This window comes from Oncorhynchus tshawytscha, linkage group LG31 (assembly GCF_018296145.1).
Source record: "Oncorhynchus tshawytscha isolate Ot180627B linkage group LG31, Otsh_v2.0, whole genome shotgun sequence".
In the NCBI taxonomy this organism is placed as follows: domain Eukaryota; kingdom Metazoa; phylum Chordata; class Actinopteri; order Salmoniformes; family Salmonidae; genus Oncorhynchus; species Oncorhynchus tshawytscha.
The window spans coordinates 14,488,198-14,515,735 of NC_056459.1; the positions used below are offsets into that span (position 1 = coordinate 14,488,198).

Sequence of the window (27,538 nt, forward strand, 5' to 3'; positions counted from 1 at the left end):
CACACACACACACACACACACAAGAGCAGCCGCGCTCGAGTTGTATTTCTGCAAATAAAGATTTCCAAGGTAACTTTAAACATATACAATAGCACTATTTAAACAGATGAAGTGTTTTTGTTAATATCCTAAACAAAAATCAAAGACGTTGATAATAAACTGTATTAAATATAATACGGACCATTTACCTTCATATATTATAGAAACCAGGGCTTCAGGTCACTGGGAGTGTTTTCCTGTTCTAATGTATGGAAGCTCAGGCAGGATTCAGAGCTCTGTGTCTCCACTGCGGCTGTAATACCAGCGATTTAAAATGAACTGCTGACCTGCCTGTAACCGGCTCACATGCACACTTTGAATTAAAAGTCTTTAAAAGACAGCCCGACCTCTTGACAGACCTCTCTGAAGGCAGTGGGTTCATCATTCCTAACGTGTTACCATAGACAGGAGAACAGGGCGGTCCAAAGTCTTACTGTCACTTTCCTGGAAAAGCTAGGAGACCTCCCTCTATCTTTGCAACAGCAAAATGGACCTAACTTATGAACCAGCCATGTAGGGAATAAGAAAGATAAACATGCTAGGCTAAACATTTCTAGAGACATTTTCCAATAGTCCAACAGAAGGATAGTGTGAGAATATTCCGCTATTTGGCTGTGTGGCTGAAAAGAACATCTCCACACCACCCTGTGTATGGTGTGGGGATGTATAAGGTAGTAGGTTTGGAATTGTTAGCTAGATTACTTGTTGGTTATTACTGCATTGTCGGAACTAGAAGCACAAGCATTTCGCTACACTCGCATTAACATCTGCTAACCATGTGTATGTGACAAATAAAATTTGATTTGATTTGATTTGTTGTCTCAGATGCAGGCTGTAAGAGAACATTCCTCTCCTGTAGAGTAAGGAACAACCCCACACCACCCTGTGTTGTCTCAGATGCAGGCTGTAAGAGAACATTCCTCTCCTGTAGAGTAAGGAACAACCCCACACCACCCTGTGTTGTCTCAGATGCAGGCTGTAAGAGAACATTCCTCTCCTGTAGAGTAAGGAACAACCCCACACCACCCTGTGTTGTCTCAGATGCAGGCTGTAAGAGAACATTCCTCTCCTGTAGAGTAAGGAACAACCCCACACCACCCTGTGTTGTCTCAGATGCAGGCTGTAAGAGAACATTCCTCTCCTGTAGAGTAAGGAACAACCCCACACCACCCTGTGTTGTCTCAGATGCAGGCTGTAAGAGAACATTCCTCTCCTGTAGAGTAAGGAACAACCCCACACCACCCTGTGTTGTCTCAGATGCAGGCTGTAAGAGAACATTCCTCTCCTGTAGAGTAAGGAACAACCCCACACCACCCTGTGTTGTCTCAGATGCAGGCTGTAAGAGAACATTCCTCTCCTGTAGAGTAAGGCTTGTGGGTCACACGGTGTACACGCACTCTCCCCACACACACACACACCTCCCCACAAGCATTCATAGCAGGAGGAAGGACGCTCCTCAGAGATAGCTGTGACAGGAGTCATAACTCCTTCAGAGGAATAACAAGCAGTGTGCGGAAGAGAGGAGAGGAACGGAGGCAGAGAGAGAGGTTCAGAGATGGAGAGGGGGAAGAGAGGAGAGGAACGGAGGCAGAGAGAGAGGTTCAGAGATGGAGAGGGGGAAGAGAGGAGAGGAACGGAGGCAGAGAGAGAGGTTCAGAGATGGAGAGGGGGAAGAGAGGAGAGGACGGAGGCAGAGAGAGAGTTCAGAGATGGAGAGGGGGAAGAGAGGAGAGGAACGGAGGCAGAGAGAGAGGTTCAGAGATGGAGAGGGGGAAGAGAGGAGAGGAACGGAGGCAGAGAGAGAGGTTCAGAGATGGAGAGGCGGAAGAGAGGAGAGGAACGGAGGCAGAGAGAGAGGTTCAGAGATGGAGAGGGGGAAGAGAGGAGAGGAACGGAGGCAGAGAGAGAGGTTCAGAGATGGAGAGGGGGAAGAGAGGAGAGGAACGGAGGCAGAGAGAGAGGTTCAGAGATGGAGAGGGGGAAGAGAGGAGAGGATGGAACGGAGGCAGAGAGAGAGGTTCAGAGATGGAGAGGGGGAAGAGAGGAGAGGAACGGAGGCAGAGAGAGAGGTTCAGAGATGGAGAGGGGGAAGAGAGGAGAGGAACGGAGGCAGAGAGAGAGAGAGGTTCAGAGATGGAGAGGGGGAAGAGGGAGAGGAACGGAGGCAGAGAGAGAGGTTCAGAGATGGAGAGGGGGAAGAGAGGAGAGGAACGGAGGCAGAGAGAGAGGTTCAGAGATGGAGGGGGAAGAGGGGAAGAGGGAGAGGAGGTTCAGAGATGGAGACGGAAGAGAGGCAGAGAGAGAGGTTCAGAGATGGAGAGGGGGAAGAGAGGAAGAGGCAGAGAGAGAACGGAGGCAGAGAGAGAGAGTTCAGAGATGGAGAGGCGGAAGAGAGGAGAGGAACGGAGGCAGAGAGAGAGGTTCAGAGATGGAGAGGGGGAAGAGAGGAGAGGAACGGAGGCAGAGAGAGGTTCAGAGATGGAGAGGCGGAAGAGAGGAGAGGAACGGAGGCAGAGAGAGAGGTTCAGAGATGGAGAGGGGGAAGAGAGGAGAGGAACGGAGGCAGAGAGAGGTTCAGAGATGGAGAGGCGGAAGAGAGGAGAGGAACGGAGGCAGAGAGAGGTTCAGAGATGGAGAGGCGGAAGAGAGGAGAGGAACGGAGGCAGAGAGAGAGGTTCAGAGATGGAGAGGGAACGGAAGAGAGAGAGATGGAGAGGAACGGAGGCAGAGAGAGAGGTTCAGAGATGGAGAGGGGGAAGAGAGGAGAGGAACGGAGGCAGAGAGAGAGGTTCAGAGATGGAGAGGGGGGAAGAGAGGAGAGGAACGGAGGCAGAGAGAGAGGTTCAGAGATGGAGAGGGGGAAGAGAGGAGAGGAACGGAGGCAGAGAGAGAGGTTCAGAGATGGAGAGGGGGAAGAGAGGAGAGGAACGGAGGCAGAGAGAGAGGTTCAGAGATGGAGAGGGGGAAGAGAGGAGAGGAACGGAGGCAGAGAGAGAGGTTCAGAGATGGAGAGGGGGAAGAGAGGAGAGGAGAGATGAACGGAGGCAGAGAGAGAGGTTCAGAGATGGAGAGGGGGAAGAGAGGAGAGGAGAGGAACGGAGGCAGAGAGAGAGGTTCAGAGATGGAGAGGCGGAAGAGAGGAGAGGAACGGAGGCAGAGAGAGAGGTTCAGAGATGGGGAGGGGGAAGAGAGGAGAGGAACGGAGGCAGAGAGAGAGGTTCAGAGATGGAGAGGGGGAAGAGAGGAGAGGAACGGAGGCAGAGAGAGAGGTTCAGAGATGGAGAGGGGGAAGAGAGGAGAGGAACGGAGGCAGAGAGAGAGGTTCAGAGATGGAGAGGGGGAAGAGAGGAGAGGAACGGAGACAGAGAGAGAGGTTCAGAGATGGAGAGGGGGAAGAGAGGAGAGGAACGGAGGCAGAGAGAGAGGTTCAGAGATGGAGAGGGGGAAGAGAGGAGAGGAACGGAGGCAGAGAGAGAGGTTCAGAGATGGAGAGGGGGAAGAGAGGAGAAGAACGGAGGCAGAGAGAGAGAGGTTCAGAGATGGAGAGGGGGGGGGAAGAGAGGAGAGGTACGGAGTCAGAGAGAGAGGTTCAGAGATGGAGAGGGGGAAGAGAGGAGAGGAAAGGAGGCAGAGAGAGAGGTTCAGAGATGGAGAGGGGGAAGAGAGGAGAGGAACGGAGGCAGAGAGAGAGGTTCAGAGATGGAGAGGCGGAAGAGAGGAGAGGAACGGAGGCAGAGAGAGAGGTTCAGAGATGGAGAGGCGGAAGAGAGGAGAGGAACGGAGGAAGAGAGAGGTTCAGAGATGGAGAGGGGGAAGAGAGGGTTCAGAGGAGGGGGGAACGGAGGCAGAGAGAGAGAGGTTCAGAGATGGAGAGGGGGAAGAGAGGAGGAGAGGAACGGAGGAAGAGAGAGAGGTTCAGAGATGGAGAGGGGGAAGAGAGGAGAGGAACGGAAGCAGAGAGAGAGGTTCAGAGATGGAGAGGGGGAAGAGAGGAGAGGAACGGAGGCAGAGAGAGAGGTTCAGAGATGGAGAGGGGGAAGAGAAAGGGAGAGGAAGCGACAGTGTCGGAATAATCCCATGTCAAGACGTACAGCAGCTCTCACTGTAAACAAATGTCCGACATGTCTTCATCAATGCAGAAGGAATGTGTGTTGAGAGATACAGCTAGCTACTGATTGAGCCCCCACTTAGTGTTCAAAGTCAACATTAATCTCTTGTCTCATACTAAACTCCAGTGACATGAGCAGCTCGATAGACATATTTAGAAAGTTTAGGTTATCTAGTAAAGGAGGATTTTAAAGGTATAGTTCACCCAAATCACAAAATTATGAATTGGTTTCTTTACCCTGTAAGCAGCCTATGGCCAAATTAAGACAGCAGTCCGTGATTTGGTTAGTTCACCTTGTCAATAGACTTCTTACAGGGTAAGGAAACCAATGTAATTTTGAACATTTGGGTGTACTACTCCTTTAAAGGGCGGCTCCAGAGGCTGTCGTTATTGACCCCCAGTAAAACACCCCAGAGCGGGATGTCAATAATGGACCTAACTACCATGGTTAGGTCAACAAGACAGCGTTGACCCGTCGGCACGAATCCATACTTAGCCATTACAGTCTCATTAACCCAACTACGCCTATTAGAACACTGTTTAAAGCACCTGAAGACAGAAGACACTGCAGGCTATATGTAGGCTATATATGTCACATGATACACACACAGAACATGGGCTTGGTCACAGTATACACAGTGTACAAAACATTCTGAACACTTTCCTAATATTCAGTTGCAACCCCCCTTTTTGCCCCCAGAACAGCCTCAATTCGCCAGGCCATGGACTCCACAGGGTGCAGAAACCATTCCACAGAGTTGCAGGCCCATGTTGACTCCAATGCTTCCCACAATTGTGTCAAGTTGGCTGGATGTCCTTTGGGTGGTGAACCATTCTTGATACACATGGGAAACTGTTGAGTGTGAAAAACCCAGCAACGTTGCAGTTCTTGACACAAACCGGTGCGCCTGGCACCTACTACCACACCCCGTTCAAAGGCACTTAAATATTTTGTCTTGCCCCATTCACCCTCTGAATGGCACACATACACAATCTATTTCTCATCAATATGGGACATCAATAAGGGATCATAGGTTTCACCTGGATTCACCTGGTCAAAGAGCACGTATTCCTAATGGTTTGTACACTCAGTGTATATCGTTCACTCATATGACTCTGACTGGTTGGATTTGAGTTTGTGTTCATATACGTTCATTCATTTACGTGCTCATGTTCAAACCAGAAACCTGGCCCACAATGTGTATACATTTAATACATGGAATGGACTGTTATCCACTGGCTCCCTGTGAATGGGCAGGTTAAAGGTCACATACCTCTGACACTCTGAGGGGTGCAGCACCAGGTCCTGGTTGTTGTTGGCGCTGACCATCAGCTCATGTTCTGTTGAGTTGAACACGTCCAGCAGCAGGTGGCACTGACGGGTTCTGGGGAGAAAGATAGAACCGGGTTAGAACCACACACACACCCACACACACAAATGATGGGTACTGGGGGGAGAGAGAAATGAAGTAATACAACATCCAAGCGTGTAACTTTGAACGAGTGTCATGCCTACTCTCTTCAAATTGGAAAGAGAAACAGAACACAAACACACAAGCCAGTACAGTAGCTACTGTACACAGACACAGAACACTAGAATACACTGTTAAATTGATATTAAGTTGATTCATAATTGACTGATATACCGAAGATTCAAAATGTAAAGGTTAGTTCAGTGTTCCCTTAGCAACTCCGAGGATATCAGTCAGTCTCCCGGCTGGATACTTGTTGAAAAGGTTCCCTTTTAAAACATGTCTACGCCGCCTACAGAGCCAACGTCTGCGATGTGGATGTTGCAACATTATACACTTCGCCCAGATGACTTTCTGATAGTTTTCGCTATTAAGCTACTGGTGTGGTGAGCGTTTTAACAGCCCTGTTCTACAGTATGTCGCTCTTTCCTGATTGGCTAAGCTGCTGTGTCGGTGCTTCCTGATTGATGGTCCAGCTAAACTGTGGGGAGGATAAATCAGTCGTCTCCCCCCCCCTCTCTCTTTTGGTACAACCGTCCACTGGGTTAATCATGTCCTCCAGCAGAGACAAAGAGACAGTTGGAGATGCATGGACGCTCCTGCTAGAAATATGGTATTTTAATTACTCTGACACTTTATTAGAGGGCCGGGACAAACTCTGATAAAATCTCCATTAACTCTGGGATTTAAGAGGAGGACAAAAGTAGAGTGGAAGGGCTGAGGACACGGTGTGTCTCTCTCTAAGAGGAGGACAAGAGTAGAGTGGAAGGGCTGAGGACACGGTGTGTCTCTCTCTAACAGGAGGACAAAAGTAGAGTGGAAGGGCTGAGGACACGGTGTCTCTCTCTAAGAGGAGGACAACAGTAGAGTGGAAGGGCTGAGGACACTGTGTCTCTCTCTAAGAGGAGGACAAAAGTAGAGTGAAAGGGCTGAGGACACGGTGTCTCTCTCTCTAAGAGGAGGACAAAAGTAGAGTGAAAGGGCTGAGGACACGGTGTCTCTCTCTAAGAGGAGGACAAAAGTAGAGTGGAAGGGCTGAGGACACGGTGTCTCTCTCTCTAAGAGGAGGATAAAAGTAGAGTGGAAGGGCTGAGGACACGGTGTCTCTCTAAGAGGAGGACAAAAGTAGAGTGGAAGGGCTGAGGACACGGTGTCTCTCTCTAAGAGGAGGACAAAAGTAGAGTGGAAGGGCTGAGGACACGGTGTGTCTCTCTCTAAGAGGAGGACAAAAGTAGAGTGGAAGGGCTGAGGACACGGTGTCTCTCTCTCTAAGAGGAGGACAAAAGTAGAGTGGAAGGGCTGAGGACACAAGGAGGACACGGTGTCTCTCTCTAAGAGGAGGACAAAAGTAGAGTGGAAGGGCTGAGGACACGGTGTCTCGCTCTAAGAGGAGGACAAAAGTAGAGTGGAAGGGCTGAGGACATGGTGTCTCTCTCTAAGAGGAGGACAAAAGTAGAGTGGAAGGGCTGAGGACACGGTGTCTCTCTCTCTAAGAGGAGGGAGGGAAGCAGTTAAAAGGGGACGGCCGAGGGTAAAGTGGTCCTTTGCAGGTTTGTGGTCTGGAAAGTAGGTGAGCCAGTCTTCCTACACCTTGCCTACAGTACATGGGTGATAGAATAGATTTTTGAGATCAGTTGCGTTTTGAGTAACCCCGTCTGCACAATGGACTACAGTACATACACCGAGTGTACAAACATGCTCTTTCCAGGACAGACTGACCAGGTGAGTCCAGGTGAAAGCTAAAGATCCCTTATTGATATCTCCTGTTAAATCCACTTCAGGAGAAGACCAGTTTTTAAAAAAAGCCTTGAGACAATAGAGACCTGGATTGTGATGGTGAATAGGCTGGACAAAACAGTTAAGTGCCTTTGAAAGGGGTATGCTATTTGGTGACGGGCACAGCGGTTTGAGTGTGTCAAGAACTGCAACGCTGCTGTTTTTTTAACGCTCAACAGTTTCCTGTGTGTATCAAGAATAGTCCACCGCCCAAAGGACATCCAGCCAACTTGACACAACTGTGGGAAGCATTGGAGTCAACATGGGCCAGCTTCTCCGTGGAATGCTTGCAACACCTTGTAGACTCCATGCCCCAATGAATTGCAGCTGTTCTGAGGGCAAAACGGGGGAATACAACTCAACATTAGGAAGGTGTTCTAAATGTTTTGTACACTCAGTGTACACTCATCTAATTTCACAGAAAATAGAGGACCATTCTTAAAACGATTTATTTTTCCAAGGAATGATGTCTTTTACCTGTGTGTGTAAAAATAAGAAAAAGGGAATGACAGAGACAGGCTGGAGAGGAGAAACAGACAGACAGGCTGGAGAGGAGAAACAGACAGAGAGAGACAGGCTGGGGAGGAGAAACAGACAGAGAGAGACAGGCTGGAGAGGAGAAACAGGCAGGCTGGAGAGGAGAAACAGACAGACAGGCTGGAGAGGAGAAACAGACAGAGAGAGACAGGCTGGGGAGGAGAAACAGACAGACAGGCTGGGAGGAGAAACAGACAGAGAGAGACAGGCTGGAGAGGAGAAACAGACAGAGAGACAGGCTGGAGAGGAGAAACAGACAGAGAGAGACAGGCTGGAGAGGAGAAACAGACAGAGAGAGACAGGCTGGAGAGGAGAAACAGACAGAGAGAGACAGGCTGGAGAGGAGAAACAGACAGAGAGAGACAGGCTGGGGAGGAGAAACAGACAGACAGGCTGGGGAGACAGACAGGCTGGAGAGGAGAAACAGACAGAGAGAGACAGGCTGGAGAGGAGAAACAGACAGACAGAGAGACAGGCTGGGGAGAGAAACAGACAGAGAGAGACAGGCTGGGGAGGAGAAACAGACAGAGAGAGACAGGCTGGGGAGGAGAAACAGACAGACAGGCTGGAGAGGAGAAACAGACAGAGAGAGACAGGCTGGAGAGGAGAAACAGACAGACAGACAGGCTGGAGAGGAGAAACAGGCTGGAGAGGAGAAACAGACAGAGAGAGACAGGCTGGAGAGGAGAAACAGACAGAGAGAGACAGGCTGGAGAGGAGAAACAGACAGAGAGAGACAGGCTGGAGAGGAGAAACAGACAGAGAGACAGGCTGGAGAGGAGAAACAGACAGACAGGCTGGAGAGGAGAAACAGACAGAGAGAGACAGGCTGGAGAGGAGAAACAGACAGACAGGCTGGAGAGGAGAAACAGACAGAGAGAGACAGGCTGGAGAGGAGAAACAGACAGAGAGAGACAGGCTGGAGAGGAGAAACAGACAGAGACAGGCTGGAGAGGAGAAACAGACAGACAGGCTGGAGAGGAGAAACAGACAGACAGACAGGCTGGAGAGGAGAAACAGACAGAGAGAGACAGGCTGGAGAGGAGAAACAGACAGAGAGAGACAGGCTGGAGAGGAGAAACAGACAGACAGGCTGGAGAGGAGAAACAGACAGAGAGAGACAGGCTGGAGAGGAGAAACAGACAGACAGGCTGGAGAGGAGAAACAGACAGAGAGAGACAGGCTGGAGAGGAGAAACAGACAGACAGGCTGGAGAGGAGAAACAGACAGACAGGCTGGAGAGGAGAAACAGAAGAGAGAGACAGGACAGTGGAGACAGAGAACAGGCTGGAGAGAGACAGGCTGGAGAGGAGAAACAGACAGAGAGAGACAGGCTGGAGTGGAGAAACAGACAGACAGGCTGGAGTGGAGAAACAGACAGACAGGCTGGAGTGGAGAAACAGACAGACAGGCTGGAGGAGAAACAGACAGACAGGCTGGAGGGAGAAACAGACAGACAGGCTGGAGAGGAGAAACAGACAGACAGGCTGGCTGGGGAGGAGAAACAGACAGACAGGCTGGGGAGGAGAAACAGACAGACAGGCTGGAGAGGAGAAACAGACAGAGAGAGACAGGCTGGAGAGAGAAACAGACAGACAGGCTGGAGAGGAGAAACAGACAGAGAGAGACAGGCTGGAGAGGAGAAACAGACAGAGAGAGACAGGCTGGGGAGGAGAAACAGACAGACAGGCTGGAAGAGACAGGCTGGAGAGGAGAAACAGACAGAGAGGAGAAACAGGCTGGCTGGAGGAGACAGAGAGACAGGCTGGAGAGGAGAAACAGACAGAGAGACAGGCTGGGGAGGAGAAACAGACAGACAGGCTGGAGAGAGAGGCAGGCTGGAGAGGAGAAACAGACAGACAGACAGACAGGCTGGAGAGGAGAAACAGACAGACAGGCTGGAGAGGAGAAACAGACAGACAGGCTGGAGAGGAGAAACAGACAGACAGGCTGGAGTGGGAGAAACAGACAGACAGGCTGGAGAGGAGAAACAGACAGACAGGCTGGAGGAGAAACAGACAGACAGGCTGAGAGGAGAAACAGACAGACAGGCTGGAGAGGAGAAACAGACAGAGAGAGACAGGCTGGGGAGGAGAAACAGACAGAGAAAGACAGGCTGGAGAGGAGAAACAGACAGAGAGGCTGGGGGAGACAGACAGAGAGAGACAGGCTGGAGAGAGGAGAAACAGACAGAAGACAGGCTGGAGAGGAGAAACAGACAGACAGGCTGGAGAGGAGAAACAGACAGAGAGAGACAGGCTGGAGTGGAGAAACAGACAGACAGGCTGGAGAGGAGAAACAGACAGACAGGCTGGAGTGGGGAGAAACAGACAGACAGGCTGGAGAGGAGAAACAGACAGACAGGCTGGAGAGGAGAAACAGACAGACAGGCTGGGGGAGAAACAGACAGAAGGCTGGGGAGGAGAGACAGGCTGGGGAGGAGAAACAGACAGAAACAGGCTGGACAGACAGGCTGGAGAGGAGAAACAGACAGAGAGAGACAGGCTGGAGAGGAGAAACAGACAGAGAGACAGGCTGGGAGGAGAAACAGACAGAGAGAGACAGGCTGGAGAGGAGAAACAGACAGACAGGCTGGAGAGGAGAAACAGACAGAGAGAGACAGGCTGGAGAGGAGAAACAGACAGACAGGCTGGAGAGGAGAAACAGACAGACAGAGACAGGCTGGAGAGGAGAAACAGACAGACAGGCTGGGGAGACAGAGAGAGACAGGCTGGAGAGAAACAGACAGACAGGCTGGAGAGGAGAAACAGACAGACAGGCTGGAGTGGAGAAACAGACAGACAGGCTGGAGAGGAGAAACAGACAGACAGGCTGGAGAGACAGAGAAACAGACAGACAGGCTGGAGAGGAGAAACAGACAGAGAGAGAAACAGGCTGGAGAGGAGAAACAGACAGAGAGACAGGCTGGAGAGGAGAAACAGACAGACAGGCTGGAGAGGAGAAACAGACAGAGAGAGACAGGCTGGGGAGGAGAAACAGACAAAGACAGGCTGGAGAGGAGAAACAGACAGACAGGCTGGAGAGGAGAAACAGACAGAGAGAGACAGGCTGGAGAGGAGAAACAGACAGAGAAAGACAGGCTGGAGAGGAGAAACAGACAGACAGGCTGGAGAGGAGAAACAGACAGACAGGCTGGGGAGGAGAAACAGACAGACAGGCTGGGGAGGAGAAACAGACAGACAGGCTGGAGAGGAGAAACAGACAGAGAGAGACAGGCTGGAGAGGAGAAACAGACAGACAGGCTGGAGAGGAGAAACAGACAGACAGGCTGGAGAGGAGAAACAGACAGACAGGCTGGAGAGGAGAAACAGACAGACAGGCTGGAGAGGAGAAACAGACAGAGACAGGCTGGAGAGGAGAAACAGACAGAGAGAGACAGGCTGGAGAGGAGAAACAGACAGACAGACAGGCTGGAGAGGAGAAACAGACAGACAGGCTGGAGAGGAGAAACAGACAGAGAGAGACAGGCTGGAGAGGAGAAACAGACAGAGAGAGAGGAGAAACAGACAGACTGGAGAGAGGAGAAACAGACAGAGAGAGACAGGCTGGAGAGGAGAAACAGACAGACAGGCTGGAGAGGAGAAACAGACAGACAGGCTGGAGAGGAGAAACAGACAGACAGGCTGGAGAGGAGAAACAGACAGACAGGCTGGAGAGGAGAAACAGACAGACAGGCTGGAGAGGAGAAGACAGACAGAGACAGGCTGGAGAGGAGAAACAGACAGACAGACAGAGACAGGCTGGAGAGGAGAAACAGACAGAGAGAGACAGGCTGGGGAGGAGAAACAGACAGAAAAGACAGGCTGGAGAGGAGAAACAGACAGAGACAGGCTGGGGAGGAGAAACAGACAGAGAGAGACAGGCTGGGGAGGAGAAACAGACAGAAGACAGGCTGGAGAGGAGAAACAGACAGACAGGCAGGCTGGAGGAGAAACAGACAGAGAGAGACAGGCTGGAGAGGAGAAACAGACAGAGAGAGACAGGCTGGAGAGGAGAAACAGACAGACAGGCAGGCTGGAGAGGAGAAACAGACAGACAGACAGAGAGAGACAGGCTGGAGAGGAGAAACAGACAAACAGAGACAGGCTGGAGAAACAGAGGAGAAAGGCTGGAGACAGACAGAGAAACAGACAGAAACAGAGGAGAAACAGACAGGCTGGAGAGGAGAAACAGACAGAGACAGGCTGGAGAGGAGAAACAGACAGAGAGAGACAGGCTGGAGAGGAGAAACAGACAGAGAGAGAAACAGGCTGGAGAGGAGAAACAGGCTGGAGAGGAGAAACAGACAGAGAGACAGGCTGGAGAGGAGAAACAGACAGACAGGCTGGAGAGGAGAAACAGGCTGGAGAGGAGAAACAGACAGACAGGCTGGAGAGGAGAAACAGACAGAGAGAGACAGGCTGGGGAGAGGAGAAACAGACAGACAGGCTGGAGAGGAGAAACAGACAGAGAGGCTGGAGAGGAGAAACAGACAGACAGGCTGGAGAGGAGAAACAGACAGACAGGCTGGAGAGGAGAAACAGACAGACAGGCTGGAGAGGAGAAACAGACAGACAGGCTGGAGAGGAGAAACAGACAGACAGGCTGGAGAGGAGAAACAGACAGACAGGCTGGAGAGGAGAAACAGACAGACAGAGACAGGCTGGAGAGGAGAAACAGACAGAGAGAGACAGGCTGGAGGAGAAAGAAACAGACAGGCTGGAGAGGAGAAACAGACAGAGAAAGACAGGCTGGAGAGGAGAAACAGACAGAGAGACAGGCTGGAGAGGAGAAACAGACAGAGACAGGCTGGAGAGGAGAAACAGACAGAGAGAGACAGGCTGGAGAGGAGAAACAGACAGAGAGACAGGCTGGAGAGGAGAAACTGACAGACAGGCTGGAGAAGAAACAGACAGAGAGACAGGCTGGAGAGGAGAAACAGACAGAGAGAGACAGGCTGGAGAGGAGAAACAGACAGATCAGAGACAGGCTGGAGAGGAGAAACAGACAGACAGACAGGCTGGAGAGGAGAAACAGACAGACAGACAGGCTGGAGAGGAGACAGACAGACAGACAGGCTGGGGAGAAACAGACAGAGGCTGGAACAGACAGACAGACAGGCTGGAGAGGAGAAACAGACAGACAGGCTGGAGAGGAGAAACAGACAGAGAGAGACAGGCTGGAGAGGAGAAACAGACAGAGACAGGCTGGAGGAGGAGAAACAGACAGACAGAGAGACAGGCTGGAGAGGAGAAACAGACAGACAGGCTGGAGAGGAGAAACAGACAGACAGGCTGGAGAGGAGAAACAGACAGACAGAGACAGGCTGGAGAGGAGAAACAGACAGAGACAGGCTGGAGAGGAGAAACAGACAGAGAGAGACAGGCTGGAGGGAGAAGAAACAGAGAGGAGAAACAGACAGGCTGGCTGGAGAGGAGAAACAGACAGACAGGCTGGAGAGGAGAAACAGACAGAGAGAGACAGGCTGGAGAGGAGAAACAGACAGAGACAGGCTGGAGAGGAGAAACAGACAGAGAGAGACAGGCTGGAGAGGAGAAACAGACAGAAGAGCAGGCTGGAGAGGAGAAACAGACAGACAGGCTGGAGAGGAGAAACAGACAGACAGGCTGGAGAGGAGAAACAGACAGAGACAGGCTGGAGAGGAGAAACAGACAGAGAGAGACAGGCTGGAGAGGAGAAACAGACAGATCGAGACAGGCTGGAGAGGAGAAACAGACAGAGACAGGCTGGAGAGGAGAAAGACAGACAGAGAGACAGGCTGGAGAGGAGAAACAGACAGACAGAGAGACAGGCTGGAGAGGAGAAACAGACAGACAGGCTGGGAAGGAGAAACAGACAGACAGGCTGGAGAGGAGAAACAGACAGAGACAGGCTGGAGAGGAGAAACAGACAGAGAGAGACAGGCTGGAGAGGAGAAACAGACAGAGACAGGCTGGAGAGGAGAAACAGACAGACAGAGACAGGCTGGAGAGGAGAAACAGACAGAGACAGGCTGGAGAGGAGAGAAAGGCAGAGGAGAAACAGACAGAGAGACAGGCTGGAGAGGAGAAACAGACAGACAGAGACAGGCTGGAGAGGAGAAACAGATCGAGACAGGCTGGAGAGGAGAAACAGACAGAGACAGGCTGGAGAGGAGAAACAGACAGACAGACAGGCTGGAGAGGAGAAACAGAGACAGGCTGGAGAGGAGAAACAGACAGAGAGAGACAGGCTGGAGAGGAGAAACAGACAGAGACAGGCTGGAGAGGAGAAACAGACAGAGAGAGACAGGCTGGAGAGGAGAAACAGACAGAGAAAGACAGGCTGGAAAGGAGAAACAGATCAGAGACAGGCTGGAGAGGAGAAACAGACTGGAGAGAAACAGAGACAGGCTGGAGAGGAGAAACAGACAGAGAGAGACAGGCTGGAGAGGAGAAACAGACTGGAGAGACAGAGACAGGCTGGAGAGGAGAAACAGACAGACAGGCTGGAGAGGAGAAACAGACAGACAGAGACAGGCTGGAGAGGAGGAGAAACAGATCAGAGACAGGCTGGAGAGGAGAAACAGAAGACAGGCTGGACAGATCAGAGACAGGCTGGAGAGGAGAAACAGACAGACAGGCTGGAGAGGAGAAACAGACAGACAGAGACAGGCAGGCTGGAAAGGAGAAACAGAAACAGGCTGGAGAGGAGAAACAGACAGAGACAGGCTGGAGAGGAGAAACAGACAGAGACAGGCTGGAGAGGAGAAACAGACAGATCGAGACAGGCTGGAGAGGAGAAACAGACAGAGAGACAGGCTGGAGAGGAGAAAGACAGACAGAGAGAGACAGGCTGGAGAGGAGAAACAGACAGAGAGAGACAGGCTGGAGAGGAGAAACAGACAGAGAGAGACAGGCTGGAGAGGAGAAACAGACAGAGACAGGCTGGAGAGAGAGGCAGACAGAGACAGGCTGGAGAGGAGAAACAGACAGACAGGCTGGACAGAGAGACAGGCTGGAGAGGAGAAACAGACAGATCGAGACAGGCTGGAGAGGAGAAACAGACAGAGACAGGCTGGAGAGGAGAAACAGACAGACAGAGACAGGCTGGAGAGGAGAAACAGACAGACAGAGACAGGCAGGCTGGAGAGGAGAAACAGACAGAGAGACAGGCTGGAGAGGAGAAAGACAGATGGAGAGGAGAAACAGAGACAGGCTGGAGAGGAGAAACAGACAGACAGAGACAGGCTGGAGAGGAGAAACAGACAGAGAGACAGGCTGGAGAGGAGAAACAGACAGAGAGAGACAGGCTGGAGAGGAGAAACAGACAGAGACAGGCTGGAGAGGAGAAACAGACAGACAGAGACAGGCTGGAGAGGAGAAACAGACAGATCGAGACAGGCTGGAGAGGAGAAACAGACAGACAGAGACAGGCTGGAGAGGAGAAACAGATCGAGACAGGCTGGAGGAGGAGAAACAGACAGACAGAGACAGGCTGGAGAGGAGAAACAGATCAGAGACAGGCTGGAGAGGAGAAACAGACAGAGACAGGCTGGAGAGGAGAAACAGACAGAGACAGGCTGGAGAGGAGAAACAGACAGAGACAGGCTGGAGAGGAGAAACAGACAGAGAGACAGGCTGGAGAGGAGAAACAGACAGACAGAAAGAGACAGGCTGGAGAGGAGAAACAGACAGAGAGACAGGCTGGAGAGGAGAAACAGACAGAGACAGGCTGGAGAGGACAGAAACAGGCTGACGAGACAGGCTGGAGAGGAGAAACAGACAGACAGAGACAGGCTGGAGAGGAGAAACAGACAGAGACAGGCTGGAGAGGAGAAACAGACAGAGAGACAGGCTGGAGAGGAGAAACAGACAGAGAGAGACAGGCTGGAGAGGAGAAACAGACAGAGAGAGACAGGCTGGAGGGAGAAACTGACAGATCGAGACAGGCTGGAGAGGAGAAACAGATCGAGACAGGCTGGAGAGGAGAAACAGACAGACAGAGAGACAGGCTGGAGAGGAGAAACAGACAGAGAGACAGGCTGGAGGAGAAACAGAAACAGACAGACAGACAGGCTGGAGAGGAGAAACAGACAGATCGAGACAGGCTGGAGAGGAGAAAGACAGACAGAGAGGAGAAACAGACAGGCTGGAGAGGAGAAACAGACAGACAGAGACAGGCTGGAGAGGAGAAACAGACAGACAGAGACAGGCTGGAGAGGAGAAACAGACAGACAGAGACAGGCTGGAGAGGAGAAACAGACAGACAGAGAGACAGGCTGGAGAGGAGAAACAGACAGAGACAGGCTGGAGAGGAGAAACAGATCGAGACAGGCTGGAGAGGAGAAACAGACAGAGAGAGGAGAAACAGGCTGGAGAGGAGAAACAGACAGACAGAGACAGGCTGGAGAGGAGAAACAGACAGAGACAGGCTGGAGAGGAGAAACAGACAGAAAGGCTGGAGAGGAGAAACAGACAGAGACAGGCTGGAGAGGAGAAACAGACAGACAGAGACAGGCTGGAGAGGAGAAACAGACAGACAGACAGGCTGGAGAGGAGAAACAGACAGACAGAGACAGGCTGGAGAGGAGAAACAGATCGAGACAGGCTGGAGGGGAGAAACAGACAGAGAGACAGGCTGGAGAGGAGAAACAGACAGACAGGCTGGAGGCTGGAGAGGAGAAACAGAGAGGAGAAACAGACAGACAGGCTGGAGAGGAGAAACAGACAGAGACAGGCTGGAGAGGAGAAACAGACAGAGAGACAGGCTGGAGAGGAGAAACAGACAGACAGAGACAGGCTGGAGAGGAGAAACAGACAGAGAGAGACAGGCTGGAGAGGAGAAACAGACAGAGACAGGCTGGAGAGGAGAAACAGACAGATCAGAGACAGGCTGGAGAGGAGAAACAGACAGAGACAGGCTGGAGAGGAGAAACAGACAGAGACAGGCTGGAGAGGAGAAACAGACAGACAGAGACAGGCTGGAGAGGAGAAACAGACAGAGACAGGCTGGAGAGGAGAGAAACAGACAGAGACAGGCTGGAGAGGAGAAACAGACAGAGACAGGCTGGAGAGGAGAAACAGACAGGCTGGAGAGGAGAAACAGACAGACAGGCTGGAGAGGAGAAAGGCAGACAGACAGAGACAGGCTGGAGAGGAGAAACAGACGAGACAGGCTGGAGAGGAGAAACAGACAGACAGAGACAGGCTGGAGAGGAGAAACAGACAGACAGAGACAGGCTGGAGAGGAGAAACAGACAGACAGAGACAGGCTGGAGAGGAGAAAGAGACAGACAGAGACAGGCTGGAGAGGAGAAACAGACAGAGACAGAGAAACAGATCAGGCTGGAGAGGCTGGAGAAACAGACAGACAGAGACAGGCTGGAGAGGAGAAACAGACAGAGAGAAAGAAACAGACAGAGAAAGACAGGCTGGAGAGGAGCAACAGACAGAGAGAGACAGGCTGGAGAGGAGAAACAGATCGAGACAGGCTGGAGAGGAGAAACAGACAGACAGAGACAGGCTGGAAAGGAGAAACAGATCGAGACAGGCTGGAGAGGAGAAACAGACAGACAGAGACAGGCTGGAGAGGAGAAACAGATCGAGACAGGCTGGTGGGGAGAAACAGACAGAGACAGGCTGGAAAGGAGAAACAGATCGAGACAGGCTGGAGAGGAGAAACAGATCGAGACAGGCTGGAGAGGAGAAACAGACAGACAGAAACAGGCTGGAGCGGAGAAACAGACAGACAGAAACAGGCTGGAGAGGAGAAACAGACAGACAGAAACAGGCTGGAGAGGAGAAACAGACAGACAGAGACAGGCTGGAGAGGAGAAACAGACAGACAGAGACAGGCTGGAGAGGAGAAACAGACAGACAGAGACAGGCTGGAGAGGAGAAAGAGACAGACAGAGACAGGCTGGAGAGGAGAAACAGACAGACAGAGACAGGCTGGAGAGGAGAAACAGACAGAGACAGGCTGGAAAGGAGAAACAGACAGAGACAGGCTGGAGAAGAAAAACAGACAGAGACAGGCTGGAGAGGAGAAACAGACAGAGACAGGCTGGAGAGGAGAGGAGCAATACACCTAGAAAAGCTAGGAAACTGGCCCTGATGAAAGGACTAATACCTTTGATGTTGTGATGTTAGGACAGGACATGAATGGACAGGGCTCCTTAATGTGTTTTCGTTATGCAACGTGTGTTCACACCAAACACCCTCCACCCTCCCACAAACACCACCAGATAATGAATGTCTCCCATTTCTGGACAGCGCTATGTCACGCTGACGAATGAGCCGTGCGATCAGCCATTCACCGTTAATGATTGGTGGAGAGGCCTCCCATCCCGTCGGAGAAGAATAACTTACCAAACTTGGCAACCCATTCACCAAACCTGGCTGTCCACGGTAGCTCATCACTTCTTAGAGCCGCCACTGACAGCCAAATGAGCTTTTAAACAGATGGACATGCAAATCATCTGACTGGCTGTCTCGGCAAACAAATCCACAGCCTGCAAACCCTGAGACTATGGATGAGACCACTTCTGTCACTCCTACAGCTAGCTTATTGTTATTCAGAGAGTCTCATCTGAAACAGCAACACACAGGTGGCTTAGCTAGCCTAGTACTGTGTAGGTTGGTGTCTGACTTTGAGGTGTGGTAGTGGTCAAAATGGCTGCCATCACCACAGGATAGAAAAGAGGAGGAGAAGAGGAGAAGCAGCTCAATGGCTGGTCAATCCTCAGGATCCACGATCAATATGTGCTTATTCCACAGCGGCTCCTCTGGCACAATATGTGACAATACGCCCTCAGCCCTCCTGTACACTCCCACGTCAAATAAATATGCTTAATTAGGCTTGGGCTGGTTGGATTTAGAGTGCTGCCAATGTGTTGCTATTTTTAGAGTGTGTGTGTGTGTGTGTGTGTGTGTGTGTGTGTGTGTGTGTGTGTGTGTGTGTGTGTGTGTGTGTGTGTGTGTGAGAGAGCCTGTGGGGAACAGAGCACATAGGAGGCTGGGCTACTAACAACAGGTTTAGACTGAAGACTGAATCATGTCCTGGTAACATGGAACATCTGTGTGTGTGTTTGTGCTCGTGTGTGTCTGACAGTATGGAACATTCTGTCAGAAAACAGAGCCCAGCTGCTGTATGCAGTACCGGTACGGTTCCAACAGGTTTCTACCATGAATGGATCATTGACTATTTCACACCTACAGTGGGGAGAACAAGTATTTGATAACCTGCAAAATCGGCAGTGTTTCCTACTTACAAAGCATGTAGAGGTCTGTCATTTTTATCATAGGTACACTTCAACTGTGGGAGACGGAATCTAAAACAAAAATCCAGAAAAACACATTGTATGATTTTTAAGTAATTAATTAGCATTTTATTACATGACATAAGTATTTGATCACCTACCAACCAGTAAGAATTCCAGCTCTCACAGACCTGTTAGTATTTATTTAAGAAGCCCTCCTGTTCTCCACTCATTACCTGTATTAACTGCACCTGTTTGAACTCGTTACCTGTATAAAAGACACCTGTCCACACACTCAATCAAACAGACTCCAACCTCTCCACAATGGCCAAGACCAGAGAGCTGTGTAAGGACATCATGAATAAAATTGTAGACCTGCACAAGGCCGGGATGGGCTACAGGACAATAGGCAAGCAGCTTGGTGAGAAGGCAACAACTGTTGGCGCAATTATTAGACAATGGAAGAAGTTCAAGATGACGGTCAATCATCCTCAGTCTGGGGCTCCATGCAAAATCTCACCTCGTGGGGCATCAATGATCATGAGGGAGGTGAGGGATCAGCCCAGAACTACACGGCAGGACCTGGTCAATGACCTGAAGAGAGCTGGGACCACAGTCTCAAAGAAAACCATTAGTAACACACTACGCCGTCATGGATTAAAATCCTGCAGCGCACGCAAGGTCCCCCTGCTCAAGCCAGCGCATGTCCAGGCCCGTCTGAAGTTTGCCAATGACCATCTGGATGATGCAGAGGAGGAATGGGAGAAGGTCATGTGGTCTGATGAGACAAAAATAGAGCTTTTTGGTCTAAACTCCACTCGCTGTGTTTGGAGGAAGAAGGATGAGTACAACCCCAAGAACACCATCCCACCCGTGAAGCATGGAGGTGGAAACATCATTCTTTGGGGATGCTTTTCTGCAAAGGGGACAGGATGACTGCACCGTATTGAGGGGAGGATGGATGGGGCCATGTATCGCGAGATCTTGGCCGACCACCTCCTTCCCTCAGTAAGAGCATTGAAGATGGGTTGTGGCTGGGTCTTCAAGCATGACAACACACAGCCAGGGCAACTAAGGAGTGGCTCCGTAAGAAGCATCTCAAGGTCCTGGAGTGGCCTAGGCAGTCTCCAGACCTGAACCCAATAGAAAATCTTTGGAGGGAGCTGAAAGTCTGTATTGCCCAGCAACAGCCCAGAAACCTGAAGGATCTGGAGGTCTGTATGGAGGAGTGGGCCAAAATCCCTGCTGCAGTGTGTGCAAACCTGGTCAAGAACTACATGAAACGTACAATCTCTGTAATTGCAAACAAAGGTTTCTGTACCAAATATTAAGTTCTGTTTTACTGATGTATCAAATACTGGTCAAAGTTATTGGTCAAGTTTTTCTGGATTTTGCTTTATGTTGAATGTACGTATATAAAAATTACAGACCTCTACATGCTTTGTAAGTGGGAAAACCTGCAAAATCGGCAGTGTATCAAATACTTGTTCTTATTGGCACCCCTGTTTTCAATACAACAGCACCCTGCCCTTGCGAGAATGACGACACTGAGCCATTTTCTAAAATGTTTTATGAGATTGGAGAACACATGAGGAGGGATGTTAGGTCTTGACATTTGGTTATTACTTGTTACATCTTTTTTTACCTCATTATTTTGATTTAGAACATTTACTGCTTATCATTATCAAGGGTGCCAATAATTTCAGATGTGACTATTACATATACACACTGAACAAAAATATCAATGCAAAACATGCAACATTTTCAACGATTTTACTGAGTTACAGTTCATATAAGGAAATCAGTCAAATGAAATACATTCATCAGGCCCTAATCTATGGATTTCACATGATTGTGCAGCGGTGCAGCTATTGGTGGGCCTCGACGGGAACTGGGGAGACAGGCCCAGCCACTGGGGAGACAGGCCCAGCCACTGGGGAGACAGGCCCAGCCACTGGGGAGACAGGCCCAGCCACTGGGGAGACAGGCCCAGCCACTGGGGAGACAGGCCCAGCCACTGGGGAGACAGGCCCAGCCACTGGGGAGACAGGCCCAGCCACTGGGGAGACAGGCCCAGCCACTGGGGAGACAGGCCCAGCCACTGGGGAGACAGGCCCAGCCACTGGGGAGACAGGCCCACCCACTGGGGAGACAGGCCCAGCCACTGGGGAGACAGGCCCAGCCACTGGGGAGACAGGCCCAGCCACTGGGGAGACAGGCCCAGCCACTGGGGAGACAGGCCCAGCCACTGGGGAGACAGGCCCACCCACTGGGGAGACAGGCCCAGCCACTGGGGAGACAGGCCCAGCCACTGGGGAGACAACTGGGGAGACAGGCCCAGCCACTGGGGGCCCAGACAGGCCCAGCCACTGGGGAGACAGGCCCAGCCACTGGGGAGACAGGCCCAGCCACCACTGGGGAGACAGGCCCAGCCACTGGGAGACAGGCCCAGCCACTGGGGAGACAGGCCCAGCCACTGGGGAGACAGGCCCAGCCACTGGGGAGACAGGCCCACCCACTGGGGCCCAGCCACTGGGGAGACAGGCCCAGCCCACCACTGGGGAGACAGGCCCAGCCACTGGGGAGACAGGCCCAGCCACTGGGGAGACAGGCCCAGCCACTGGGGAGACAGGCCCACCCACTGGGGAGACAGGCCCAGCCACTGGGGAGACAGGCCCACCCACTGGGGAGACAGGCCCACCCACTGGGGAGACAGGCCCACCCACTGGGGAGACAGGCCCACCCACTGGGGAGACAGGCCCAGCCAATCCGAATGACTTTTCCCCCACAAAAAGGCTTTATTACAGACATAAATACTCCTCAGTTTCATCAGCGGTCCGGGTGGCTGGTCTCAGATGATCCCACAGCTGAAGAAGCCGGACGATGGAATGTCATTTCTCTTTGCTTATTTGAGCTGTTCTTGCCATAATATGGACTTGGTCTTTTACCAAAAAGGGCTACCTTCTGTATACCACCTCTACCTTGTCACAACTGATTGGCTCAAACACTTTAAGGAAAGAAATTCCACAAATTAACTTTTTAACAAAGCACACATGTTAAATGAAATGCATTCCAGGTGAAATGCATTCCATTCTATTCCATCGTGAAATTGGTTGAGAGAATGCCAAGTATGTGCAAAGCTGTCATCAAGGCAAAGGGTGGTTACTCTGAAGAAACTTAAATATATTTTGATTTTGACACTTTTTTGGTTACTATATGATGGTTATTTCATAGTTTTGATGTCTTCACTATTATTTTACAATGTAGAAAATAGTAAAAATAAAGAAAAACCCTGGAATGAGTAGGTGTGTCCAACCTTTTGCCTGGTACTGTGATAAACACATACAGTTGAAGTCGGAACTTTACATAAACCTTAGCCAAATACATTTAAACTCAGTTTTTCACAATTCCTGACATTTAATCCTAATAAAAATGCCCCGTCTTAGGTCAGTTAGGATCACCACATTATTTTAAGAATGTGAAATGTCAGAATAATAGAAGAGTGAATGATTTACTTCAGCTTTTATTTATTTCATCACATTCCCAGTGGGTCAGAAGTTTACATACACTAAATTAGTATTTGGTAGCATTGCCTTTAAATTGTTTAACTTGGGTCAAATGTTTCGGGTAGCCTTCCACAAGTTCCCACAATAAGTTGGGTGAATTTTGGCCCACTCCTCCTGACAGAGCTGGTGTAACTGAATCCCGGTTTGTAGGCCTCCTTGCTCGCACACACTTTTTCAGTTCTGCCCACACATTTTCTATAGGATTGATCCACATCATTTTCCTTCCTTGTGATACCATCTATTTTGTGAAGTGCGCCACTCCCTCCTGCAGCAAAGCACCCCCACAACATGATGCTGCCACCCCCGTTCTTCAGTGTTGGGATGATGTTCTTCGCCTTGCAAGCCTCCCCCTTTTTCCTCCAAACATAACGATGGTCATTATGGCCAAACAGTTCCATTTTTGTTTCAACAGACCAGAAGACATTTCTCAAAAAAGTATGATCTTTGTCCCCAAGTGCAGTTGCAAACCGTAGTCTGGCTTTTTTATGGCGGTTTTTGAGCAGTTTCTCCTTCCTTGCTGAGCATCCTTTCAGGTTATGTCGATATAGGACTTGTTTGACTGTGGATATAGATACTTTTGTACCTGTTTCCTCCAGCATCTTCACAAGGTCCTTTTGTTCTTGTTCTGGGATTGATTTGCACCTTTTCCACCAAAGTACGTTGATCTGTAGGAGACAGAACGCGTCTCCTTCCTGAGCGGTATGACGGCTACGTGGTCCCATGGTGTTTATACTTGCGTACTATTGTTTGTACAGATGAATGTGGTACCTTCAGGAATTTGGAAATTGCTCCCAAGGATGAATCAGACTACAATTTTTTCCTGAGGTCTTGGGTGATTTTTAAAATTTTCCCATGATGTCAAGCAAAGAGGCACTGAGTTTGAAGGTAGGCCTTGAAATACATCCACAGGTACACCTCCAATTGACTCAAATGATGTCAATTACCCTGTCAGAAGCATCTAAAGCCATGACATCATTTTCTGGAATTTTCCAAGCTGATTAAAGGCACAGTCAACTTAGCGTATGTAAACTTCTGACCCACTGGAATATTGATACAGTGAATTATAAGTGAAATAATCTGTCTGTAAACAATTGCTGGAAAAATTACTTGTGTCATGCACAAAGAAGATGCCCTAACCGAATTGCCAAAACTATAGTTTGTTAACAAGAAATGTGTGGTGGTTGAAAAAGGAGTTTTAATGACTACAACCTAAGTGTATAAAATTCCAACTTCAACCACACACACACACACACACACACACACACACACACACACACACACACACACACACACACACACACACACACACACACACACACACACACACACACACACACACACACACACACACACACACACACACACACACACACACACACACACACACGGTGTACAAAACATTAGGAACACCTGACTTTCCATGACATAGACTGACCAGGTGAATGCTATGATCTCTTATTGATGTCACTTGTTAAATCCACTTCACCCAGTGTAGATGAAGGGGAGGAGGTCTGATGAATCCTGGTTCCAGCTGTTTTACGCTGATGGGAGGACGAGGGTTTGGAGAAAACCACTAGTACATGCATCTAATCATTCCGCGTGTCAACATTGCAGGCTGGTGGTGATGGTGTGATGGTGTGGGGCGTGTTTTCATGGCAAACATTGAGCCCCTTGATAGAAGTGGAGCAACGTTTGAATGCCATAAGGTATCTGAACATCATTGCTAATCAGGTGTATCTCTTCTTGGCAGCAGTGTATCCATCTGCAAATATATTTTTTTCAGCAGGATAATGCCCCATGCCACAAGGCTAGGATTGCCTAGGAATGGTTCCACAAATATCAGACACAGTGAGTTCATCTTACTGCAGTGGCCTGCCCAGTCACCAGATCTCAATCCAATTGAGCATCTGTGGGAGGAAATGGAACGAGCTATTCGGAGTATAGATCCACTACCAGCCAACTTGACACAACTGCGGGAAGCATTGGGGTCAACATGGGCCAGCATCCCTATGGAACGCTTTTGACACCTTGTCGAGTCCATGCCCCAACGAATGGAGGCTGTACTGAGGGCAAAAGTGGGTGCAACAAGAGAGAGAGAATGTTAACATATGGTTCCCATACCAATAAAGCCCATTGAATTTAATTCAGAGAGAGACCAAGACAGAGACACAGAGAGACAGAGAGTGACAGAGAGAGAGAGAGAGAGAGAGACACAGAGAGAGAGAGACAGAGACACAGAGAGAGACAGAGAGAGAGACAGAGAGAGAGACAGAGAGAGAGACAGAGACACAGAGAGAGAGAGAGAGAGAGAGAGAGAGAGAGAGACACAGAGAGAGAGGAGGAGAGGTTGAGGGGGATGGAGGAGAGGGTGAGAGGGACGGAGGAGAGGTTGAGGGGGACGGCGTGTGACAGAGAACAACCCACTAGAGAGGTGGCCACCCCCACAGAGAAGCCAGCAGAACAGCCCACCTCAGCACCCGACAAAAGTCTCGACACCACAGCAGAACAGTCCACACCAGACCCTGACCATAGAGTCGACACCACAGCAGAACAGTCCACACCAGACCCTGACCATAGAGTCGACATTGCAGCAGAACAGACAAATGAAGAACCCCAAGCCCAGCGGCTCTCACCCCCTCTAAGCACCCCCTGTCAGACACCCTGATAGCCCTTCTGACAACCCCCCCACACTCACTGAGGACAAACACAAGACAGATATTGTACTACTTATGGACTCAAATGGGAAATATATAGAAGAAAAAAAACACAGTGTGTCTAAACTCTGGTGTCCAAACACCCAGCGCGCCCTCGACCTTCTGTCTGAGAACCAACTAGGTTCATCCAGCCACATAATAATACACACAGGCACAAACGACCTGAGAGCACAGTAGGAAAGGGTGGCCACAGCACAGCAAAGGAGTGATTGAAAAGGCTTCTTCTACTTTCCCCAACGCACAAGTGGTTATCTCCACCCTGCTACAATACAGCGGGTAAACGCAAGTATTTCCTGTGACTGTACCTCAAAACCAAATGTTTTCCTGGCCCACCACTCCACCCTGGACTTGAACAGCCTCTATAACCAGGTCCACTTCTACAAGGCAGCAGTGCCCACCTTTGCCCGAACTCTAAAGGACATCGCTCTCAAACGTATCCCCAACACTTCACACAGGAGCAACAGATCAATAGACACCCCACCCAGACCAGCGAGACACCCTCCCAGACCTGCAGGACCCCCCCCCTGGACCTACACATAGAGGACCCACGCCAAGAGGAATTACACCCAGACCATAGCACCCCCAGACACATCCACACCCCCACCCCAACCAATCAACACCCCCACGTCAACCATGCCCACACCCCATTTAGGCCCCCAGATCAGACCTATGCCACTCCTGCCCACCCCATGCACCCCACCCCCGCAAAGAGGGCCTCAACATGAAAGCCACACATACGCCCAGGTAGTGAGCGGGCAAACAGTCCCAACCCCCACTCTCACACTCGCCCAAGCCAATGGCATGTACCAGATGCTCAGCAGGCTCTGCTCACACTTACTGGCCTGAGGACAAACCACAACCAACAACATTGGACACTCTATGGAACAAAAAGCCTTCACTATATCATCCTGGAATATCCAAGGCCTGAGGTAATCTGACTTTGGCCTAAAGAGCAGAAACCCAGACTTCACCAATTAAATCGGTAATTAAAAAAAAAAAATAATATTTCACCTTTATTTAACCAGGTAGGCTAGTTGAGAACAAGTTCTCATTTGCAACTGCGACCTGGCCAAGATAAAGCATAGCAGTATGAACAGACAACACAGAGTTACACATGGAGTAAACAATTAACAAGTCAATAACACAGTAGAAAAAAATGGGAGTCTATATACATTGTGTGCAAAAGGCATGAGGAGGTAGGCGAATAATTACAATTTAGCAGATTAACACTGGAGTGATAAATGATCAGATGGTCATGCACAGGTAGAGATATCGGTGTGCAAAAGGCATGAGGAGGTAGGCGAATAATTACAATTTTGCAGATTAACACTGAAGTGATAAATGATCAGATGGTCATGTACAGGTAGAGATAATGGTGTGCAAAAGGCATGAGGAGGTAGGTGAATAATTACAATTTAGCAGATTAACACTGGAGTGATAAATGATCAGATGGTCATGTACAGGTAGAGATATTGGTGTGCAAAAGGCATGAGGAGGTAGGTGAATAATTACAATTTAGCAGATTAACACTGGAGTGATAAATGATCAGATGGTCATGTACAGGTAGAGATACTGGTGTGCAAAAGGCATGAGGAGGTAGGCGAATAATTACAATTTTGCAGATTAACACTGGAGTGATAAATGATCAGATGGTCATGTACAGGTAGAGATATTGGTGTGCAAAAGGCATGAGGAGGTAGGCGAATAATTACAATTTTGCAGATTAACACTGGAGTGATAAATGATCAGATGGTCATGTACAGGTAGAGATACTGGTGTGCAAAAGGCATGAGGAGGTAGGCGAATAATTACAATTTTGCAGATTAACACTGGAGTGATAAATGATCAGATGGTCATGTACAGGTAGAGATACTGGTGTGCAAAAGGCATGAGGAGGTAGGCGAATAATTACAATTTTGCAGATTAACACTGGAGTGATAAATGATCAGATGGTCATGTACAGGTAGAGATATTGGTGTGTAAAAGAGCAGAAAAGTAAATAAAAAGTAATACAGACATTGTCATCCTGCAAGAAACCTGGTATAGAGGAGACGGACCCACTGGTTGCCCTCTAGGTTACAGAGAGC

General features: G+C 50.1%; 1 protein-coding gene across 3 annotated transcripts in view; it reads right to left on the reverse strand.

The window, feature by feature from the left end:
* Positions 1-27,538, reverse strand: part of LOC112229318 (trafficking protein particle complex subunit 9-like) — a 319,826-nt gene that overhangs the window by 110,225 nt on the left and 182,063 nt on the right. For all 3 annotated transcript variants that reach the window (XR_006080512.1, XM_042310185.1, XM_042310184.1), the window contains one exon: positions 5,422-5,532. Coding sequence is in view for 2 of the 3 variants with exons in the window: in XM_042310185.1 (XP_042166119.1) it covers positions 5,422-5,532 (111 nt within the window). In the remaining variant the exon portion in view is untranslated. The remainder of the gene's footprint in view (positions 1-5,421; positions 5,533-27,538) is intronic.